Here is a 14,551-nt window from a genome sequence, read left to right on the forward strand (position 1 = left end):
TAATGAAGATCCTCGAGGAGGAAACTTTGATCAAAGTTCTCCAAAAAGAAACCCAAATGGGTGCATAGTTTATGGGCCACCTGTTATCCGGGCCTGAATGACATGATGAGCTTTAAACCTTTCCTGTAAAAACCTATTTGCGTCTGACCCTATCAGATAGAATGTTTGGATTCCTTACATTTAGACTTCTCCCTTTGTTCCATCTTTTTCTCTTTTTTCTCTTTCTTCCTTTCTGGCCTTTTTCTTTTCTTCTCCTGAACTGATTATGTTCATTGCAATATTTGAAACTATTTGTTGTTTCCGCTTTACTTACAGTGACTACTATCCAACAAGTATAGGGCTCCATAAATGGACTAAGGAGATATTATATAATACACAGTAATGCATTTCATATTATTTTTCTACTGTTTTGACCAAATTTACTATTTACTATACCCATGAACAATGAAAGTATGATGTACACAACATTTATGTATCTGTCTTTTCTAGTGTTCACTTGTTTAGCCTATGCTCTCTATCCATGAAACTTTGCGGGGACTGGGCATCCACCGACCTTTGGCTTCATGCACATGAGACGCCAGGGCAAACTCTGCTGGACACATGTTTTTTAATGCTGAAACCGGCGTTTAAAAACGCCCGTTTTGCCACGATTTTCACTGTGATTTAGTGGCGTTTTACCGTGTTTTACCACGTTTGTGTCTGGAAGCGAAGACACTTTATTGATCTTTTCCTTCTCTGTTTTTGTTTGTTTCATATGTGCGCATGTTAACAATATGGCACATATAGTTTCTTCTATTCACCCTGGCTGTAACTTCACCTTTCTAGCCTTTGTGTCCCTGGTATGCATGCGTGAACCGAGCGGAGTCCGCGTGTAACGCTGCCTACAATTCCCATAATTCACAAGCTCTCTGTGATGCTCTGACGCGATTGCGTCATTAGACACCACCTCACTGGGTGTGGGGATACATTCCTCCACTATAAATAGCCAGCGCTGTAGCCTCAGCTTTGTGCACAGTGTCCGGCTGTCTCCCAGGGGTATACCTTTATGTCTCATAACATACTTACCTGTTTGGTTGTAATGCTTGTCATTGACTACACTCCTCTGCATTTTAGTTACTACCATTATTGTTTCTTCTCTGACATAGATTTTTTCTCTTCAGCTGCTCTCTATGCTGTGTGGAATAGACTACTGACCACCAGCGTCTTGTGAAGCTTGATTAAAAGTGTATGCATGGGATCCTGGATTGCTTAGTATTCTCCCACTGATGTTATATTCTGATATGAGATTTTATCTGTCCCTGCTATTAGCAACTTTGTAACCATACTTAGTGGTAGGTATTCTTACGGATCTAGACTTCTCTACATTGCTTTTAAATATATATGTAGCACTGTTAACTTTTGCCTATTAATGTAATGTTGATGTTTTACAATGTAAGCCTATGGACAATTCTATAGCTTAGTATTTGGCGCCATCGAGCGGCCAAACACAGGTAGTGAACTGAAACGAATATTGCTTTCACAAAGCACAAAGACTGAATACAGGAAGTGACTGTTATTTACTTTGGAAGGTTGACCTTTACCCAGTATGCTTGGTGACCTACTCATGGACACCCTCTCTGACAGTGCATGCTGGGTAGGACATAAAAGGAGCCTGAGCGGCCATTTTAGCTCTCTTCTGAATGCATGGCCTGCCTGTGAGGACTTGTGAGGAGGCCTCCCAGAATAAGCGGCCTACAGCCATTGCAGAGCGCAACTCCAACAGTTTGTGTGAGTGATCTGCTGGTGCCAGAGACACCGTGACCAGACTGGAGAGACACTTGTTTGAGCATCAGAGGACCAGGTTCACCCAGCATAGCAGAATGGAATGACGGAGCCAGTTAACAGAGAAGCAAGCTGCAATCACCGGACCAAAGATACCATACAGAGCTCCGATCCAGTTGGTGAGTGGGTTGCGGCCCACAGTTTATTAACTTTTGAACCTAGTCAGACTTATATATACAGGCCTCGCTGGGATATGTAGTCTTACGGAGGAGGAGTATAACAACTGACACTAGGCAGGCATAAGGCCTAGCTCTTGCATCTCAAGCTTTGTATCACAGTTACTGAAGTTACTCCAGGAGCATCTTTAACTCAACTTGAATTACTTTAACCCTTGGATTACAAATCACAAGGAAATATCCTAGCTAGCGAAGATCAGAACATAAAGATTGAGTACTTTAAGTGAGATCTCACGCATAGCTATAAAAGTAGGGGGAGCTTCCATATATATGCATATTGTTTGTAACTGTTCTATTAACATTAATTGTCCTGTCATTCTATGTTGGGATGACAGCACAATTACTGTAATCACCTATTTGAATATATTTACAGTAAAATATACGGTGGTTAAGTAACCAGTTGTGTGGAGTATTGTTTTCTCCCAGCAGGTGGAGCCAGTGAATCCTGAGGTTACAATACAGGTATATTGTGTTATATTGTACTGTATTGTATTGCACCACAGCTGTGTCAAGGGGACTGAGCCAATTCAGTGGGGGTTCATTAGCAGAGTGCAGGCCCAAATCAAACCAGCAGCTCCTTTGGGGGTCAGTGCTACATATACATTTTATTTCTAAATCTTTTTATATTATCCATCAGAACTTGTTGTGTACTGGTTACCCCACTACAGCTTGGTAGACTATTCCCAGATATATGGATTCGTTTCGGGCATTGGATATTTGTACTTGAGGCGTAGCCCATCCTAAGGTACTGTTTTGTGGTTCTGTGTGTCTTCTTTTCCCTTCTCTGTCTTCTGCATAGTTGAGCATGTGCTTTTTAATTACAATGCACAATGCAAAGTTTTTTTGTATATTTGCTTTGCTTGAATTTTAATTCTAATATATCTCATTCCAGATAGTGAGATTTATCTTGCTTTTTTGTTACGTCTTTGAACCTTTCCTCGGGCCTGAGGAAGCCTTCACGACGAAACACGTAGATGCGACGCACAAGGGCTCAATGTACAAATTGTATCATTTTATATGATTTTTAAGTGTCTGAACACTGTTATGATACTATGTACTTTTTTCTATAAATATATATTTTTCTATTTCCTCATTGTTTCCATGCCTTAAAAGTCCGACATTTGGGTACCCATCTGGTATCCTTTCCCAATGTTCCCCCTGATATATACGGATGTGGCATTGTGAGTGCTTTTTTCATTTTCTATTTTCCATATTTTCTAATGAGCTAGTATGCTACGTCGTCATTTTTCTATATGGCGGGCGGCAAGTGGTTAAGGTTATTAAGCTCAGTGCTCCTAACAAGAAGTGAGGCAAGGCACTGTGAGTTCATCCTCTCAGTCTGCTGCAGAGTGTGCCAGCTTGTATTTAAACTGGCTGCTCTGTATGTAGCTTCTGACAGGCTGTGCAAGGACCCCCGTATCTCTGGAACCATAGGTCGTAGGAGCCCCAAATTGTTACCAGTGGTGAGGTAGGACTTAGACTACATACCTCTAATTTGGGGTCTCTGTGACCCCAGGTCACTGAGCTAGGACCCTCAAAGCTCTTTTTTTAGACTCCTTTCACACTGTGCAGCCTAGGGCGCCAGCGGTAAAGTGGCACTATTTTTAGCGCCACTTTACAGTCGTTTTAGCGGCGCTTTTCGGCCACTAGCGGGTTTTAGCCCCCCACTAGCGTCCGAAAAGGGGTTAAATCCACCCGCAAAATGCCACCGCAGAGGCGTTTGGCTGGCACTATAGCAGCGCTGCCCCATTGATTTCAATGGGGAGAAGCGGTGGAGGAGCGGTGAGTTCACCGCTCCTTCACCGATCCTAAGAAGCTGCTGGTGGGACTTTTTCTGATGCCCTGCCAGCGCACCGCTCCACACACTGGAGTGAATGGAGCAGCTGTTTTAGGGTGGTTTTCAGGCTCTATTTTTAATGCTATAGCGCCTGCAAAACGCCACCAGTGTGAAAGGGGTCTTAATGTTCATGTGTGATGAGGCTCTCTGCCTCGCCTGACTGCACGTCCCTGAATACAATGTATAAAATGAATCTAGACACCCACCAGACACAGAAGCTTCACCACTGGCATTTTACCTTCCAGTGATGCCAGGACATTTTATTTACTCCTACTGACCATTTTTTGCCTCCAAATAGTGTTATGGGAAGTAAACTGGCCCTTTAAAGAGTTTAGGGACCCCTGACAGGTACAATGTAAGATCACAGCCAACCAGTAGTGATAATGAGAAATCTGTTTCTGCATCCACTGACTGACAACTCCTATCTGTGTAATAATGTATTACTGAGAGGAAAAATAAGTTTAAATTACCTTAAATGTGGTGGAAAAAATCATTGCTGCTAAAATTCCTAAGACAATGAGACCCATCCTTCCTCTATATTGCTGCAAATCTGTGAGAAAGTAAATGAAATAAAGATACAATGTATAAAAGATTTAGATACACATGATAAATATACAATGTATCGGTCTGTATGGTTGGTGGTCATGTGACATCTCACCTGTATAATTCTCCATCAGGAGAGCAGAGAAGAGACAAGACACAATCTTACTATTCTGTGTCACCCTTTCCACTATGATCATCTTCTATACAGATCAGATTATACCCCCAGTAATTGCCCCTCTCACCTCTGATCTCCAACCGGTATTCCCGGATCTCCTCACTGACCGGGTTTGTGATCCTGACCCGGAATCTCCTCTCGGCGTCGTCTCTCTGCACACTGGGGATAATCAGCGTCCTATTGTCATCTATCAGCCGGTATCTTTCAGGGATCGGCTCCCCATCCACCTCCCAGGTCACAGCGCTCTCTTCTCCAGAGAACTGGATGCTCACAGCAACCTCCTCACCCAGCCGGCCACCGGTACTGGTGATGCTGGAAATGAGAACCGGATCTGGAATAATCAAGAGGGCGACAGTCACTATCAGTCATAGATGACCAACACAGAGGTCAGAAACATGGAATAGAGTGCTAGCCCTTGTACACACACACTGATCCTGTAGTTAAAGTGCATCCATAATACACTGCAATCTAATCATCTTTAGGTTCCATGCACACGGGACATTCACAAAAGTCTTTCTGGAAGTCGGCTTGCTGGCAGGAAAATGCTGCTTTAAAAATGCGCGTTTAAAAGCTTTTTTTATTTAATGCGTTTATGCTCATATTTTGAGCATTTTTCATCATTAGCGTTTTTGGGCATTTTTTTAAATTACACCCACCCAGCTTACATTCAGCTCTGCAATGTAAAAAATGCTGATAAAAGCGCATTTATGCACATTATTTCAGCATTCAGCAGAACTGAACTGCCCTTGAAAGCGATTTTATCAATGTCAGTGATTTGTGTTCAGCTCACAGTAAATTACAAGGACACTGCACTTCTGAAAAGATTAAAGTGTTTGTAAAGGCTGAAGGTTTACCTTTATGAATTCTATGCATGAAGGTAAAAAAAAAATTCTGTGTACAGCCAGTGGCGTAGCATGGGTTGTCAGCACCCGGGGCAAGACACTTAATTTGCTCCCCCTAACCTGCAGACTTAGCACTCCACGAGTCCCTTCAAATACAATAGTACTGACCTACTTGATTCCTTTACTGACCATTACACACTACACTGACCCCTATACTATACTGTCCACCACACTGACCACTAAACTGTCCACTACACTATAGTGTCCACTATACTGTGCACTACACTACACTGAGAACAACACTGTCCACTATACTATACTGTCCACTCAGGGGTCAATTCCTGGGGGGAAAAGTGTGGGAACTCCCACCCAAGATCCACTCCCCCGCCAAAAAAAAAAATGTTACGCTCATATGCACGAACACTTCAAAAGTGGTATTTTTCATCCAATTTTCGTATTGTGTGTATGAAGCTTAACTCTTAGTACATAAAAAAAAAACAATCCTCAATAAAACATAAATACGGTAATTCTCTGAATAATCAGCATTCATTCAAATGTGATCATCATGTTCTGATCTTTATTGGGGAATTTTATTTTGTATATAGAGTGTTTATGTGGTGAGTTTACACTTTTCATTGAACAGAGTTTGGATAACACAGGGTTAAACGGAAAGGTCATAAATGAACTGCACATTATCTGGACAGAATGCTTGGGGAGATAGTGATGTGTTCCTGCTTAGGAGATGTATGTTAGCTTGGGGGGGCTGCAAACTCTGCAGGACTCCAACACACACTCGCTGCTATTCCAACCCTTCACATATTTCCACATAAACTTCCCTCCTGGCATTAAACTTTTCCGGGTATTGTGCTCAGCTTACCACCTCAAACTGATGTTCCTCCCTCAGCTCACCTCTCTCCCTGCATGTCCTGTGAGCAGAATAGCTGTGCTCCTCCTCTGGGTTCTCTCATCATATGGCACTGAAGATAGAGGGGGGGATTCAGCGGCACACACAGAGCAAGTATGCAGGAGACTGGGGGGGGAGATGAGGAGACAGAAAATCAGGAGGGGCCGGCGGGGAGGAACGCATCACGAGAGGTCTGACTAACTACAATCTCTTAGCAGCAGGGACCTGATCTACCCATCAGCTAGCTGTGATTGACAGGTAGATCGAAGAGTAAGCTGTCATGGGGCCCCCTACTGCCAATGCCTGAATGGTCAGTCCACCCCTGGTGTGCGGCACTTACTATTGCTAGCTGTGTCGGCGGCTGCTGGTGTAGCACCTGCCACACACCTCACATACTTCAAAGTCTTGCAGGACGCGGCTGCTAATGGGAACTGAGTTCCTGTTGTGGAAAAAGTACAGGAACTCCGTTCCCATGCGTTCCCACAGGACTTGAGCCCTGTGTCCACTACACTAAACTGTCCACTATACTAAACTGTCCACTACACTGTCCACTACACTATACTATATTGTCCACTAAACTGTCCACTATACTAAACTGTCCACTAAACTGTCCACTACACTATACTATATTGTCCACTAAACTGTCCACTATACTAAACTGTCCACTATACTGACCACTATACTATACTGTCCACTACACTACACTGACCACTATACTCACACTTTCCAGTGCTTGTCTCCCCCACGCTCTGGCCATCATGTTCAGTGTTTCCTGGCGCACTGTGATTGGGCGTATGAGAATTATGAGGTGGGACTTCAGGAGCAACTGCAATCATGGACAGGCCAGCCCCACACCACACATGACCCCCCCATACGCCCAATCACATGGCGCCGGACACTAAACATGGCGGCCAGAGCACGGGGGACACAGGAAATTCAAATTAGGTGGAGGCAGCCAGTAGGCACCCCCACATTATGCCATTGTGTGCAGCAGCCCCCCTCCACCCTATACTTATCTGAGCCCCCTCTTATTCCAGCGATGTCCACAACCAATGGCGAAGCTAGACATTCTTTCGCCTGAGGCAAAGACTCAGTACGGCTCCCCCTCCCATATCAGGACAAGGTCAAATCAGTACCCAGGTTGGGAAAGTAGGGTGTGGGATGCAGCACACCACACTTAAACAAGTAGCATTCTATCCCCCAGTAAAATATGGGGTAACAGTGACATAAAAAGTAATGAGGCCTCTGTGCAGGATCATAAGTTGGGCCCTCCTGAGCAATAACAAGAAAGTGTGGTATGTGCAGCGGTAAAAATTGTGTGTGTTTTTTATTGTGCTGAATATTGGCCGTGGTTGAAATAGAAGCAGATCTCAGAGGTCAGTAGTGAGGCAGAGGTCAGTAGTGAGGCAGAGTTCAGAGGTCAGTAGTAAGTGATGCAGAGCTCCGAGGTCAATAGTGCGGCAGAGTTCAGGAGTGAGGCAGAGCTCAGAGGTCAGAAGTGAGGCAGAATTCAGAGGTCAATAGTGAGGCAGAGCTCAGAGGTCAATAGTGCAGCAGAGCTCAGAGGTGAACAGTGAGGCAGAGTTCAGAGGTCAGAAGTGAGGCAGAGTTCAGAGGTCAGAAGTGAGGCAGAGCTCAGAGGTCAGCAGTGAGGCAGAGCTCAGAGGTCAGCAGTGAGGCAGAGCTCAGAGGTCAGAAGTGAGGCAGAGTTCAGAGGTCAATAGTACGTCAGAGCTCAGAGGTGAACAGTGCGGCAAAGTTCAGAGGTCAGAAGTGAGGCAGAGTGCAGAGGTCGAAAATGAGGCAGAGTTTAGAGGTCAGTAGTTAGGCAGAGCTCAGAGGTGAACAGTGAGGCAGAGTTTAGAGGTCAGTAGTAAGAGACGCAGAGGTCAGTAGTGAGGCAGAGCTCAGAGGTCAGAAGTGAGGCAGAGGTCAGAAGTGAGACAGAGTTCCGAGGTCAGTAGTAAGGCAGAGTTCAGAGGTCAGAAGAGAGGCAGAGGTCAGTAGTGAGGCAGAGTTCAGAAGTGAGGCAGAGTTCAGAGGTCAGAAGTGAGGCAGAGTTCAGAGGTCAGAAGTGAGGCCGAGTTCAGAGGTCAATAGTGTGTCAGAGCTCAGAGGTGAACAGTGTGGCAGAGTTCAGAGGTCAGAAGTGAGGCAGAGGTCAGTAGTGAGGCAGAGCTCAGAGGTCAGTAGTGAGGCAGAGCTCAGAGGTCAGTAGTGAGGCAGAGCTCAGAGGTCAGAAGTGAGGCAGAGTTCAGAGGTCAGTAGTGAGGCAGAGTTCAGAGGTCAGTAGTGAGGCAGAGTTCAGTAGTGAGGCAAAGCTCAGAGGTCAGTAGTAAGCGGGACAGAGTTCAAAGGTCAGTAGTGAGGCAGAGGTTAATAGTGATGCAGAGCTCAGAGGTGAACAGTGAGGCAGAGTTCAGAGGTCAGAAATGAGGCAGAGTTCAGAGATCAGTAGTGAGGCAGAGCTCAGTAGTAAGTTGGGCAGAGCTCAGAGGTCAGTAGTGAGGCAAAGCTTAAAGGTCAGGAGTGAGTCAGAGTTCAGAGGTCAGTAGTAAGTTGGGCAGTGTTCAGAGGTCAGGAGTGAGGCAGAGGCTTTTATTTTAAAATAACATTTTTACATTTTGATTTACAATGCTCTTGGGGGTCTTTAGTGAGATTCCATGGGTCTGTACAGGCCCCTGAAGTCTCACTTTTGAGACAGAGAAAGGGACTGAGGACAGAGATTCCCCAGTTAGGAATTAGTTGGTACATGGAACTAAAGGGATCTAGGGGGTTCTGAAGGAGGAAGAGGGGCTGAGAGGGGCTCTAAGGTCTTGTTCAGATGTACAGCGGTCATTGCTGGTGTTTGACAAGTAGGGAGGGAGTGATAGGTCACCTCCTTACTGAATGTTTCAACCCTGAGACATATGACCCATTGCACCACGGTTTGACCGAGGAATGAGAGCGAGCTGATGGGAGTGGAGAGGGATCCATGGGGAAGAAGAGCAATTAACATGTTGCAATCAGCAGAGGATACATCAGTGCTAGATAGAATGTACCTGCGCCCCAATAATCAACCTCCCCTACAGCATCTGAGAGGCAGAGTGCATATCACACTGCCAGAGACTGACTGTAGTTTCGGGACTTTACAATAAGTGTCAGAAAACATGGCTGCATAATCATTCTACAGACCAAATGCACGATTAAGTCCCTAACTATCTGCTAGAGCTACTAATGTTTAAAGCGTTTGTTACTCCCCCCAAAAAAATTGATCCTGCTCCTTTAAAGCATTTTATATGACACAGTGCTTGTCCTGTGTCATTTGGCCCCCTGTAACACCTAAAAAACCTGTCTGATCCTGCCAGTTTCTCCCCACACCTCTGTAAACTGACCACGGTGTATTATGGCTGCTGAGACCAGACGTCGTTGTCAGTTTACATACTTCTGTCATCAGCAGCCTGCTACCTGCTCTCCTCTCTGCTCCTGTGTCCTCCTTCCCCTCTCCTCTCTGTCTGCATGTGAGATGCCCCTCCCCCTCCTGCTGCTCTCATAACACTATCCTGTATACACCATCAGCACTGCCTCCTATTGCAGTGCTCCCCTCTGTGAATTATTTATAAATATAAATGCTGTAAATACCTCATTTAAAAGCCGAGACTGTGATCACATGACCGGCCAGCTCTCTCCTCCTCCCCTCCAGACTGACATCAGCAGAGGAATCTCAGCCCCACCCACTGTATCTCTCAGAGGAGGAAAGGTCATGGTCATGCCTGGTCATGTGATCGCAATCACAGCAGTGAAATTAGGTATTTGCAGCATTTATTTTTTTATAAATCACACACAGAGGGGGATAGTACAATAGGAGGCAGTGCTCCATGGTAGATATTGGTTAGAGTGGCTTAACAACTACTTTAAGCTAGGATTTGAGGAAAACTTTGATTTGGATCCTGAGGCCGGATTCACACCTATGCAAATTAGATGCGGGTTTCCCCGCATCCAATTTGCATAGCAGGAGAATGTGACTGGCCCTATGGAGCTGGTTCACATATCTCCATTGTGGCTGTGCAGCGTAATGTGCATCTTTGGCTTCCGTTTCAGGGCCGAATTCAGGCATAGATTCGGTCCTGATTTATCCCTGAAACGGGGAACAGGGATGCACAGCGCTCCTGTGCGATCTGCAGCTGGTTCCAGTGTGAACCGAGCCTTACATGGTGGTTTCTGATTGGGTCTGCTAGCAGAATATTTTGGGGATGCATACAGTGCCTTGCAAAAGTATTCACCCCCTTGGCATTTTTCATGTTTTGTTGCCTCACAACCTGTAATTAACATGGATTGTTTAAGGATTTGCATCATTTAATTTACAAAACATGCCTACAATTTTGAATATGTTTTTTTATTGTGAAGCAAACAACAAATAGGACAATATAACAGAAAAAGTCAATGTGCATAACTATTCACCCCCCTATAGTCAATAGTTTGTAGAGCCACCTTTTGTGGCTATCACAGCTCCAAGTCACTTTAGATAAGTCTCTATGAGCCACATCTTTCCACTGGGATTTTTGCCCATTCCTCCTCGCAAAACTGCTCCAGCTCCTTCAAGTTGTATGGTTTGCACTTGTGAACAGCAATCTTTAAGTCTGACCACAGATTTTCTATTGGATTGAGGTCTGGACTTTCACTAGACTATTCCAACACATTTACATGCTTCCCCTTAAACCACTCAAGTGTTGCTTTAGCAGTGTGTTTGGGGTCATTATCCTGCTGGAAGGTGAACCTCCGTCCTAGCCTCAAATCACACACAGAGTGGTACAGGTTTTGCTCAAGACCCTGTATTTAGCACCATCCATCTTTCCCTCAACTCTGAACAGTTTCCCAGTCCCGACTGCTGAAAAATAACCCCACCCCATGATGCTACCACCACCATGTTTCACAGTGGGGATGGTGTTCTTTTGGTGATGTGATGTGTTGGGTTTGCGCCAGACATAGTGTTTTCTTTGATGGCCAAAAAGTTCAATTTTAGTCTCATCAGACCAGAGCACCTTCCTCCATACATTTTGGGAGTCTCCCACGTGCCTTTTGACAAATTTAAAATGTGCCATTTTGTTCATTGCTGAAAGTAATGGCTTTCTTCTGGCCACTCTGCCATAAAGCCCAACTCTATGGAGCATATGGCTTGTTGTCCTATGTACAGATACGCCAGTCTCTTCTGTGGAACTCTGCAGCTCCTCCAGGGTTACCTCTGTGCTGCCTCTCTGATTAATGCCCTCCTTGCCCGGTCTGTGAGTTTTGGTGTGCGGCCGTCTCTTGGCAGGTTTGTTGTTGTGCCATGTTCTTTCCATTTGGTTATCATAAATTTGATGGTGCTCCTAGGGAAGATTTGGATATATTTTTTTTATCACCTAACCCTGACTTGTACTTCTCAAAAACATTGTCCCTTACTTGTTTGGAGAGTTCCTTGGTCTTCATGGCAGCGTTTGGTTAGTGGTGCCTCTTGCTTAGGTGTTGCAGCCTCTGGGGCCTTTCAAAAAGGTTTGTGTATGTAATGACAGATCATGTGACACTTAGATTGCACACAAGTGGACATCATTTCACTAATTATGTGACGTCTGAAGGTAATTGAGCTTTTTATGGGCTTCATAACAAAGGGGGTGAATACATACGCACATGCCAATTATCAAATTTTTCATTTCTGAGAAATAGTTTTATGTATATATTTTTCTCATTTTACTTACTATTTACTACTCTCTTTTTACACCAACTTAGACTATTGTGTTTTGATCCATCACATGAAATTCAGATAAAAAAAACATTTAAAAAAAAAAAAAAAAAAAAAACTAAAGGCTGTAATGTAACAAAATAGGTAAAAAGCCAAGGGGGTGAATACTTTTGCAAGGCACTGTATCTTTTGCATTTAGAAATACCAATCTTATCAGTAATAACTGCTCTGGTCACAGGATAAGATCTTCATTTACTGGAACCGTCTCTCGATTCCCCACCATACAGCTGTAATTGTTTCTTGCTTCAGCCCTCTAAGCCCTTGTTCACACGGTCGGAGATTCCGACGGAATGTTTCCTATCGGACCATTTTGTCGGATATTCCGACTGTGTGTGGTCTCCATCAGACTGATATTCCGACGGACCAACTTTTCCAACTTGCCGGTAAAATTTTCCGACAAAATGCTCCGATCGGACATACTCCGATCACGTGTAGCCTACTCCGATGGACAAAGTGCCACGCATGCTCAGATCAAATTCCTAGACCAAAGCTATCGGCTACTAGCCTGAATGTAGTCCCGTCGTAACAAAATAACGTCATCACGTTATGTACAACCGGATTTTCCGACAACTTTGTCCGACCGTGTGTATGCAACATCACTTCCAGACCTCTTCCGGAATGAATCCGTCGGAATTACTCTGACGGATTTGGTTGTCGGAATCTCCGACTGTGTGTACAAGGGCTAAGTCTATAGATCTCCTATTAGATCAGTAGCTCTTAATTGGCCATGACAATGACATCAATAGAAATGGACACTCAAATTGCTAATCAACTAATCACATGGCAGCAACTCAGTGCATTTAGGCATCTAGAAGTAGTGAAGACAACTTGCTGAAGTTCAAACCGAGCATCAGAATGGGGAAGAAAGGGGATTTAAGTGACTTTGAATGTGGAATGGTGGTTGGTACCAGATGGGATTTTCACACACAACCATTTCTCTGGCTTACAGAAAATGGTGGGAAAAAGAGAAAATATACAGTGAGTGGAAGCTGTGTGGAGGAAAATGCCTTGTTGATGTCAGAGGAGAATGGGCAGACTGGCTCCAGATAATAGAAAGGCAACAGTAGCTCAAATAACCACTCATTACATCCAAGATATATGCAGAATACCATCTCTGAAGGCACAACACATCAAACATTGAAGCAGATGGACTACAGTATTAGAAGACCGCACCGGGTACCACTCCTGTCAGATAAGAACAGGAAACTGAGGCTACAATTCACACAGCCTCAATAAAATTAGACAATAGAAGATTGGAAAAATGTTTCCTGGTCTGATGAGTCTGGATTTCAGCTGCGACATTCAGATGGTGGGGTCAGAATTTGGTGCATGTATCCATCCTGCCTTGTATCACCGGTTCAGGCTGATGGTGGTGGTGGTGTAATGGTGTGGGGGATATTTTCTTGGCACACTTTGGGCCCCTTAGTACCTATTGAAAATCATTTAAACACCACGGCCTACCTGAGTATTGTTGTTGATCATGTCCATCCCTTTATGACTACAGTGTCCCCATCTTCTGATGGCTCCTTCCAGCAGAATAATGCGCCATGTCACAAAGCTCCAATCATCTCACCACTGGGCAATGAGATCACTGTACTCCAATGGTCTCCACACTCACCAGATCTCACCACTGGACAATGAGGTCACTGTACTCCAATGGTCTCCACACTCACCAGATCTCACCACTGGACAATGAGGTCCCTCCCTGTACTCCAATGGTCTCCACACTCACCAGATCTCATTCAATAGAGCGCCTTTGTGATGTGGTGGAATGGATGATTCCCATCATAGATGTGCAGCCAACAACTGTGCAGCAACTGTGTGATGTTATCATGTCACTATGGAGCAAAATCTCTGAGGAATGTTTCCAACACCTTGTTGAATCTATGACACCAAGAATGAAGCCAAAAGGGGGTCCAACCAAGGTGTACCTAATGCCGTGTACACACGAGCGGATTGTATGACGACTTAGTCTGTCATACAATCCGACGGACAATCTGGCGTACTTTCCACTGAACGGACTTGACCACACACGGATACACAAACAGTCCGACGAAAGCTTGCGCGATGACGTACAGCACGTAGCTTCAATACGAACACTAGTTTTACAAGACAGAGCGCTTCCGCCCTGTAAATCCTTTCTGGGCATGCGCCATTCTTAGTCCGTCGGACTAGCATACTGACGACCGTATTGTCCGCTGAAACCAAAGTACGACGGAAAGATTTTTGGGCAAACCGAAATTCTTAGTACTCCGGACTGCACGCTGAAAAAGTCCGCTGAAGCCCACACACGAGCGGATTGTCCGTTGAAATGTGTTTCAACGGACTAAGTACGTCATACAATCCGCTCGTGTGTACGCAGCATAATAAAGTGGGCGGTGATTGTTTATACTCCACTCTTCTCCACGCTGTACACTGCGCTGTATGTTTTACATTTCACACCTCTCACTGTATGCCACAAACTCTAGAACAGATGGGTAGATATTAGTGGAGAA

General features: G+C 44.7%; 1 protein-coding gene across 1 annotated transcript in view; it reads right to left on the bottom strand.

Annotated features, from left to right (window-relative positions):
* The window catches only part of LOC143981641 (uncharacterized), a 44,726-nt gene that overhangs the window by 11,835 nt on the left and 18,340 nt on the right, over positions 1-14,551 (bottom strand). The window contains exons 3-4 of the mRNA XM_077479632.1: positions 4,620-4,883; positions 4,305-4,384 (exon numbers count right to left, since the gene is read on the bottom strand). Of these exons, the coding sequence (XP_077335758.1) occupies positions 4,305-4,384; positions 4,620-4,883 (344 nt within the window). The remainder of the gene's footprint in view (positions 1-4,304; positions 4,385-4,619; positions 4,884-14,551) is intronic.

Source organism: Lithobates pipiens, unplaced genomic scaffold (assembly GCF_037356315.1).
Source record: "Lithobates pipiens isolate NorthernLeopardFrog02 unplaced genomic scaffold, aLitPip1_a1.2 Scaffold_16, whole genome shotgun sequence".
Classification (NCBI taxonomy): domain Eukaryota; kingdom Metazoa; phylum Chordata; class Amphibia; order Anura; family Ranidae; genus Lithobates; species Lithobates pipiens.